General features: G+C 34.7%; 1 protein-coding gene across 1 annotated transcript; it reads right to left on the bottom strand.

Moving 5' to 3' along the window:
- Positions 1 to 849: 849 nt before the first annotated feature.
- On the bottom strand, positions 850 to 9105 carry LOC136813795 (uncharacterized). The gene is made up of 4 exons (XM_067070286.1): positions 9007 to 9105; positions 6813 to 6878; positions 2265 to 3379; positions 850 to 1804 (listed from the first exon to the last, which is right to left on the bottom strand). The coding sequence occupies exons 1-4, from the start codon at positions 9037 to 9039 to the stop codon at positions 850 to 852; spliced, it is 2169 nt and encodes a 722-aa protein (XP_066926387.1). The 5' UTR covers positions 9040 to 9105.
- Between the last annotated feature and the right edge of the window lie 615 nt (positions 9106 to 9720).

Genomic DNA, 9720 nt, shown 5'->3' with positions numbered 1-9720 from the left:
ATTTCTGGGTAATGTATTATTTTCTTTGGTCAAAAGTCTTCCAAATAGGCCACTGATGATGTCACAAGACTTAGATGAAGTTTGGGATCTGGTGCTGGTACGCACCGGGGTGGCCAAAATACTAAAAATTGATGAAGTTTGAAATAATCACTTTTCTTGAGGTTGCAGCACATATATCAGGTCAAAAAAATTCTTCTTGCAAGATTTTGCCATCTTGGGCATTTCAGGGGTATGCACCAGGTTGTTCATAACACTAAAATTGTGCAGAAATTGCGAAAATAGGTAAATCTAGCCCTGCAATAATGCTTTTAAATTTCTGACCACTAGGTACAATTTTATGTCTTCATTTTCATTTAAATGATTGAGTTTTCTTTAAATTTAATGTTGAGTGTAGTAAAAAATCAAACCAGGTTGACTAGAATACTAGAATAAGGACAACGTTGGCTTGTGACATCATCAGTGGCCTATTCGGAAGCCTTTGGACCAAAGAAAATAATACATTACCTAGAAATAGTAATAAAACATTGGGTACAAGCTCCACACAGAAATGCCTATTTTGGGGCATTTTGGCCAACTTGCTGCATAGGGTAGTAAGCTCAATATTGATTTTCAACCAAAATGAGTATGATTTTCGGAATCAGCACCCAAAAAATGTTAAGGTAAAAAATCGAAAAAAGGTCGATTATGCCCCCCCCTACTACCACTACAGAGGGTAGAAACCTTTGGCGGTTAAAGTATTGAAAAGCTATAACTACAAAACATGAATTTTAAACTTAAGACAGATCGTTCAATCGTTCAATGTAATGTTCACTAAACCATTCTTATTCATCACCCCGAAGCTCCCACTCATCATGGGAGCTCCCACACATCAGTTCTATCCATTATTTCTGCCATCAAACCATTAAATACATTCATATCCTTTATTTGTCTTGGTAAATATAAAATTTTAAAACAAGATTTTGCTCTTATCTTAAGATTCTTCTCCTGATTGACGAACGAAACCTTAACGGTTCCCACAGATGAAATCGTGTTAGATCCTGTTGCATATTGGATCAATTTTATTAATTGTGTTCGGTTACAGGACCGAACATATCGTTCGAAATAAAATTGTACCCTCTCCTCTGAGGGATTCTTGCAATCGAAAGAAACATATTCCAGGACGTTACTTACGGTCGGCATGGCCGAGGCATAGAAAGCATCCATATCATCAATCAAACCAAAGTTCAATGCGTTAGTTTCTTTTATTACCTTTTGTATTCCCTTCATGATATAAAAGTGTTTCTGAATGAATTCGTATTTAGCTGCTTTGATAACCAGTGCGTGAATATTTTCCTTTTTGGGTTTTGCTCTTATGTTACTTTCATTCAAAGCGGCCCACAGGTCGTCTGTTTCTTCTTGATTTAAATCATTTCCTCTCAAACATTTTACGAGAATTTTACTCTCGTTGACCATAAGGAAGTTTTGGTAGGATTCTATTAAAGTTGTATCCCGGACATGATCGAACAACAGCATTTCAATAAACGCTTTTGCCATTTGAAATGGGAAAACTCTAAACTTGGAGTAGGCATGTGAAATTATCCTTCCAAGCAATCGTGCCTCTTCTTCAGTCAGACTCGAAGGAACCGATTCAAAAAGCCCCGAGCTTTGCATTTTCGCAAGTTCGGCAAAGAAAGATGAATAAACATCTTTGATAACGCCTTCACCGACACCAGATTCATTTATGTAGCCAATAGTTAAGTTTTCTCTTTCTTCCAATGAGTTGTCATTTCGATACAATTTGAAAAGGGATTCCACGATATCGTACCTAGAATATAATTGACTAAGCCCATTAATAAGGGTCATTCATGTACCGGGCGTTTCAAAAAAAAGTGTACAAGTTTGAATTTTAAGATCGTGTGAAAAATTAAAAATGTTATAAATCTAAATTTTTCACCGTCAGAAACAGGAAAGGCTAACTTATTCTAACTAAATCTTGAGCCATCATACTTTAAATCTAGTTAACGTGTTCAAAAGTTATTATAAAGAAAATTCGACAAAATACTCTTTCGAAAAAGCCTTATTTTGCGAAAAATGAAATATCACTGAAAAAACCCCTATCCCCTTGTACACAGAGAACAATATAAATGATATAAATGACATCATTTAAACAATAGACGTACAATTTTGCTAAGCCCTCCAAATGCTTTTAAAATTGCTGATCATACGCACTAGTAGGTACAATTTTCAGTCTTAATTTTCATTTAGATTACCTAATATTTACTTACCTATCAACTTTTAAGGAATCATTGTCCTCTTCTAAAACGATACTCGGGTCGGCATTTTCTTGAACAATTTCTGGTGTTGCTTGAGAAGCATTTTCATTGTGGTCAGCTGTTGCTTGGAAGACATTTTCAGCAAGTTCAAGAGTTTCTTCTTGTGGTTCTTCTGAATCATTTCTGGTCGAAGTATTTCTAATTTCCTCGATATCAAGTAACAATTGTGAATAGTTAGAGGCGAAATTATCTAGATCCAAGACTGATTGGTTGTAGATAAGGTTGAAATGTAGAGGGACATCGGGCATCGATCCTACCCAGTTATAAACCTCCCTGACTCTGGCAAGAGCGGAAAACAACCTTCTTCGAATAATTCCACCAACATTGACACTAATAACATTATGTTCGTCTAATAAGTTCGGCTCCTCTGGCAGATTTTCAAGTCTGTTTTGTCTGATTGCATTTGAATCTCCGTCATTTCTAATTATATTTGAACTACCGTCATGTCCAATTGGATTTGAACCACCCTCATGTTCGATTGGATTGTTTGAATCTCCGTCATGTCCAATTGAATCATTGTGGATTGAACCTTCAGAGTCTGACTCTAATGAGTGAGTTACGTATGCGATAGGTTTTGACATTAAATAAAGACGTACCTTAGGATATTTATGGGTATTTATGTACTCTTCAAGAGTTTGATCTTCATCTTCATCATCGATTAGTTCATTATCATAGTATCCAAGGTAGAACATCATGGAGCTAGCTTTTCCTTTTTTCGACTTTCCATTTTTGAAAAAGATACTTTTCGCTTTGAACCTAAGTTCCCGAAGCGTTGTATTTGGTGATAATTTCAATCTCCTTATTCCGCCTTTTTGTCCACGAATAGAAACAAATTTTCTTTGTCTTGGACAGTAATGCAACCAACCAATATACACAGTTTTGTTACTGGCTTTTCTTCTGTTAACTACTCTTGATCTTCCTGCATCTTTAATCGATTCAATCAGTTTGCCTTTGGGTGAGTTTGTTACATGACAGAATGTCTTCAGGCATATTATATGTCCTTGTTTCTTCAGACCTAGATTGTTTAAGTCACTATTTGTTGCATTCCAGACTGCCTCCTTTGTCATCTATGACAAAATGAAAAATATTTAAAAATGTCATTTGTCGCCTCATAGTAAATAAGTTACTAAAGGAGCCTCAAAGCAATAAACCCTTCCGACCCAAACGTACGCCCAAAATGAGCTCGTATACCAAGTCCCAGACTCAAGAATGTAGCTCCTAACCACTTGATTCAAAAGGACATAAACCAAACGCATTAAGAAAGAAAAACCATTATCTAACTTGCAAGCTAAGTTTTATTAACGGCACTTCAAAGTTTTGGGTTTCAAAATAAAAGTTTGAAATTTTTGATATTCTTCAAAAAAATGTTGCTCGTGGGAAAGGTTTAACCTTTAGGTTTAGCTAATAAAATAATTGATGATGTGCTTATAAAAAAGGTAAAATTGGGCCCAGTTTTTCAAGAAACAACATTTTTAGCAATGAAAAATTAATAATCAAATAAAAAAAAAGTTTTTAGTTAATTTTTGGGCTAAATTTTGCCAAAAAATAGTTTTTTAGAAAATCGGGCTACCTCAAATTCGAGGTTTATAGTTATGCCTCTTTGTGTAAAAAATCAGAACGAATTGAATGAGCCAATATTGAAAACAAGTGATACTTTTATGGACCTATGTACCTGGTTATGCATTTAACCCGTATATAATTGATATCTACATAAGCGTGACCATTAAACAATCATTCAGAACACAAATAGTGACGATCTATTAAAATTAGTCGTTTGTTTCTTATAAAAAACACGTTTAAAAACCAAAATTTCATGCTCTTGAAATATTCTTTCATATTCAAGACTTCGAGAGCAAAAAAACATCTCATCAAAAAATTCAGTAATTTTAAGAACATTGATGTATGCTTATCAAATAGTGATTCTTATAGATAAATATGCGTTTTTGAGCTGAAAAATTAACTTTGCTTCATATCTTTTGATTGAATGAATATTTTTGAAAATTTTTTTCACATTGATGATGATCTAAAATTGAAGAGTCACTCCTGTGAAAATGGTAATTATACCACATTTCTACAAAAAGTTGATTTTTTTCTTCTTCATTTTTCATTTTCATTTTCCTTTTTTTTTCTCAAATTTTTTACTTGATAATATTCCACTCACGAATATCTTTTTAACGAGCACAAAATCGCAACTTGATTCGAATTCTATCAAAAGCTACAGCCATTTTCTTCTCCAGCTGCAAATTATTTCGAGACAGACTTTAGTCATAATCCTCATTTGACAAATACAAGCAGCTATATATAATAAAAACACTGCCTATAAACCAGCTCTGCCAACAAAAGTTCTGCATGATGATAATTCTGATTATCACTAATATAGTGGGAAAAATATAAAGATGACTAGGGTTTGTCCCTTCCGTTACGCAAAATGGTGCATACCAAGTTAAAGGAATGGAAACCAGTTTAAAAATGCTACTAACTGATTTCTAACCCTAAATGTACTACTTTAAATAGGAAGTTATTACTTTAAGCCTCAATGAAAAAGTTCAAATAATAATGGATTCAGTTACTCTAAAAATAAGTTAAAAATGCAAGCGTATGATGACACATTGAGGCTGAAAAAGATTTACAACCTAACATTTTGAGGGGCACGAAGTTTATTTTCATGGGATAGGTATTGTTGAGTCAGAAAAAATATGTTTTGAAGCTTTTTGGGGATGAAAATTTTTTGATGTAACGGAAGGGACAGGTGTACCAAAAATGTGACCTTTACCCATATATTTAAAAAAATTAGATTATCGGGCCAAAATTGAACAAAAACCACAAAAAATGGGATTTTGCCTGATGAACAATCTAAAATCTGTTCTGTTCTGTGGTGCAAAGCTGAAATAAGGTTTAAAATGTTCTTTGGCATAAGGTAGAGTTAAAATCTAACAATTATACAGCTGCGTTATACACACCAATTTAGAAAAATCAGATTTCCGGGCCAAAATTGACTGAAAATTGCAAAAATGGGGTTTTGGCTGAGAAATAACAGTGCCGTAGCAACTGGGAGCAAGGGGGGGGCTATGCCCCCCCCCAATAATTTTTTCAAAAATGGTTATTTTGCAAAATGCAAAGTTTTTCTTGTTTTTTTCTTGAAAGTATTTTGTTTTGAGTGCATTTTCAAGCAATCTAGAGCTTAAATTTTCAAAATTCCCCCCTCGGGCCAAACCATGGTTGGCCCTTGCGGTGTCACTAAACTTCAGCCCCCCCCCAATAAGAAAATGCTTCTTACGGCACTAAATAATATAATCTGCTCTTTCAGTGAGCTACAAAGCCGAATAGGCTTAAAATTGTTTCTCGGAATAAAGTAGAATTAGAAAGTGACAATTGTATTGCTTCTATCATACGTGAATTTAAATTAAATTTTCAGGTCAAAATTGACCAAAAACTGCGAAAAATGGGGTTCTGCATCATGGAAGAAAATGAAAACTTGCACTGCTAGTACTGCAGACTTGGTCGAATTAGTCTTGAGATGTTCCTTGTGAATAATGTAGGATAGGAATATAGAATGTAGGGTTGTAGCACCAACACAACAGCTTTTAGTTTTATTTTCCAGGCAAAATTGCCCGAACAGGGCCCATTTTGGGCATAAAGACCTAAGAACCGCCAAAAATTGAAAACATCAAAAAACATTTGATTTGTGTTATTTGGGTCCAAACTGACCAAAAAAATTGGAGCAGCTTATTTTGGAAAAAAAGGTTATAGCCCACTGCTATTTCGAGGTATTCAAAACTGAAATTTATTTATCACTGTGTTGCAAGATTCATGGACTATTTAGCAGTATTATATTTTGTTTGGAAAAAAATCAATGCGAGCAAAGGGATCAAGAAAATTTTTAGAGCTTTAGCATAGACCACAACTTCAGTGAGAACGCAAACCAAAACAAGACAACCATACTGTCACAATCATGCACCTGTTAAAGGTTTCAAGGAATTCCTTACATTACTTTCACTTTCAAGGTTTTCCAAGTTGCTTAGTCGAACTTCAAGCTTTTCCTTTGATTAATTCATAATCCTTTTATAAATTTCCATAATTTTATTTGTAAAAGTAAAAAAAATGTACACACTTACTGTCAGTTTCACGCTGAACAATTTTCAAGTCATTCGCCTTCTTTAGACACTAAACCCATAGTTTCTAGAGGGGTCAAGACCCCCCCCCCCTTAGTTAAGAGGACCCCCTTAAGTGCTAATCCCTCTTAGGAAATTCATTTAAAAAATGAAAATTATCAGTATAAATGAAACGATTGTACAAGAGTCATAATTCAACGAAGATCCCCCTTATCTAAGAAGACCCCCCTTAGGTAAGAAGACCCCCCCATTAACTGGCAACCCCCCTTAGGAAAGTCATACTTTTAACACCCTTGCTATGAAACTATGAAACCTTGGCCCTACCACTTTCAAAATGTGGCCTCTGATTCAACAAAGCAAATATCTAACTAAAGTTAAAGTAAATTACCTCATTTTGCCTGAAGTTTTCAATGATTCGAGTGTCCACTCCTCGGCCAGACAGGAACTGACAGACCTAAAATGGCAAAATGAATGTACTGAAAAGATGTAAAAATGTAAATAGACCTTCAAAGAATGTTCTGTCTGTCCACATATTAAAAAAAGAAAAGTAAAGAAAATCTTTGAAACTCCCATATAAACTACTCAAATAAAAATCTATGAGAAAATAAAAGTTAAAGAAATTTTGCAGACAAAATTTTCATAATCACATTAATTGGGGTTTTACTTTATAGGTGTGGGACACAAAAAATATTTTTTCTGTTGGTGTAATGCAACGTGGGGCCGTCCATATAGTATGTACGCACTAAGGGGGTAGGGGGTGTTTGGTCAAGAGCATATGCTTGTGTACAGGGGGAGGGGTCCACAGAAAATGTCATACTCAAAATTTCTACAGTCCCCTTTTTTGCATGTAAAATTCTGTGAAAAAGATAAAGAGTGAATTGTTGTCCTGTTCTCACAAATTTTATTTTTTGACAATTCATCCTTAATGCAAATAATAAGAAGTTAAGTTTCCTATCTGAAATATAGGCCTGAGCCAGAAAATTTTTTTCGCCTGGGGGAAAAGTACGTACAAACATGGGGTAGAGATGCATATGTGTACGTTTGCCGACACAAGGGGAGGGGAACTCGATTTTTTACATTTTAGTGCATACGTACTATGTGGACGACCCCCATGCCCCAACCAAAAGAAGAAAAAAATGCGTGTCAGATGGTTTCTTTTTTTCATTTCATGGGACAAATATTGAGGGGAAAACCCAAACGACGTGCAATTTTGTCCCTAGGACAATTAAGCAAAATTTATTCAAATCAATTGATTCAAAAGTGCTATTTCATTTCAAAAGGAGAAAAAAATGGTGGCAACACAAGAAAACATTTCAGGTTGGTGCGATGGAGCATGTTGCACTGCACCAACGTGAAAAAAAATTCTTGAGTCCCCACTAAGGGCCAACTTTCATCCCATTTGTGTTTTTTGTTATTTTGTTACACACTTTTTTTGTATAAGAATATATTTTATAAGAATATTCATGATAAAATTGGCCGAAAAATTAAGAATAATCCTAAGAATATTGCCATCGTGAAGTTTGTTTTGGCAACCATAAATTTCTATTTTTATCTTTTTATGTGAGCCTAACTCTCTTAATTTACACTAAAAATTCAAGAATTTCAGGATTTGTTTTACCTTGAAATGGTATCATTTCTAGAATTTCCTCTTTGATATTGTATTATTGAGGTATGGCTTGAAAGTTGACTAAGAATGCCTTAAGAATATTATAAGTTGATTTTTCCGAAAAAGTTAAGAATATTCATGATGAACTGGAAAAACACCATTCTTATAAAAATAAAAATTAATGTAATTTATTTGTTATTGTCATCTAGAATGTAAACATTTTGAATAATAACCAGAGCCTTTTAAATTATTATGAAAAAAAGCAAGGTTAGCAATTCTTATAGAATGTAAATATTATGAATAATAACCATGGAGCCTTTTAAATTATTATGAGAAAAAGCAAAACAATCGAACCTGTCCTATATCTAATTATAATCGAACCAATCGAACTATATAATCGAATCATGATCGAACATTGAAATAGACCAACCGAACAGTCATTGAACTAACTTAATTCAGTAATCGAACAGTTCATGATTGACATCCCATTGCCTATGGTTAATGAAAGTAGTAACCCACATCTAATTCTAGGTAGTCCAGAAGCTGGAGCTCAACTACTTTTTGCCTTTAAAAATTCTGATGGGGGGAAAAGTAGTGCCATCATTCAAATCAGAAAGCGAAGATAGTATACGGCAGATTTTCTGACTAAATTCTAGGCGATAATTCTCTACTTTGCGGTAGCTCATTACAAGTAATTTTCGCAAATGAATTCCCCTCTCACTGGCCCAATCTACAGTTAGGGGTAAAAACCATGAAAGATTGTGATTCCAGGTGTTTCCATGAGAATAAAAAAGTATTTATCTACTAGGTATAGTGTAGAAATTCTGCCAGTCGATTTTGTTTTGAAAAATGTTACCTTTTGGCAGAAAAGTACCCATTGTTTTAAAATTTAAGGCAGGTTTTGGGGTGGAAAAACATGTCAATTGGAAATTGTACAAAGTCAATTGGAAATTGTACAAAGAAATAGAAAGCTTACCTCTTCCACTTCTGACATTTCTGCTTCTGCCATCAGGATGCTGACCTGACTGCTGACTGTGTTGTGAGCGGATGCAACAAAATATGTGTACTCGATAAGGGTCGCTTTTCCTTGTGAAACCGTCCTTCGAACGAGCGACGATCAAATGCAATAAATTAAAAAAATCGAAAATTTGTCCAATGAAAAGTGACCGTTACCCGATCAAAAAAGTTCTCACTGAAAATTTGTTTTCGTACTTTGTCTCGTTTAATACTGAGTTTAGGAAAAAAAAGGTAGAAAAAAATACTACGCGCGTATTGAACAGTATAGACAAGCGCGGGAAGTGAGTTTGCACGTGTGTACATATTTAATAAGTTGGAATCATCTTCAAAATGTCAAGTTATTTGCCCGAAATGCTCAAGCCTAACTGGGTGATTTTGGGTGATTTTATCCTGTCCAAAATGTCAAGTTATTTGCCCGAAACGCCCAAGCCTAACAGGCTGATTTTATCATGTCCAAAATGTCAGTTATTTTGCCAGAAACGCTCAAGCCTAACTGGGTGATTTCATCCTGTCCAAAATGTCAAGTTATTTGCCCGAAACGCCCAAGCCTAACAGGCTGATTTTATCATGTCCAAAATGTCAAGTTATTTGCCAGAAACGCTCAAGCCTAACTGGGTGATTTCATCCTGTCCAAAATGTCAAGTTATTTGCCCGAAACGCCCAAGCCTAACAG

Source organism: Clytia hemisphaerica, unplaced genomic scaffold, assembly GCF_902728285.1.
Source record: "Clytia hemisphaerica strain Z4C2 unplaced genomic scaffold, Clytia hemisphaerica genome assembly, whole genome shotgun sequence".
In the NCBI taxonomy this organism is placed as follows: Eukaryota; Metazoa; Cnidaria; class Hydrozoa; order Leptothecata; family Clytiidae; genus Clytia; species Clytia hemisphaerica.
This window is presented reverse-complemented; position numbering and strand designations above follow the sequence as displayed.

Coding starts and splice junctions, on each gene's coding strand:
- LOC136813795 (XM_067070286.1), bottom strand. CDS start 9,039: ATGGCAGAAGCAGAAATGTCAGAAGTGGAAGAG. Junction 6,879..9,006: donor AAATGTCAGAAGTGGAAGAG/GTAAGCTTTCTA, acceptor TTGCCATTTTAG/GTCTGTCAGTTCCTGTCTGG. Junction 1,805..2,264: donor GATTCCTTAAAAGTTGATAG/GTAAGTAAATAT, acceptor ATTATATTCTAG/GTACGATATCGTGGAATCCC.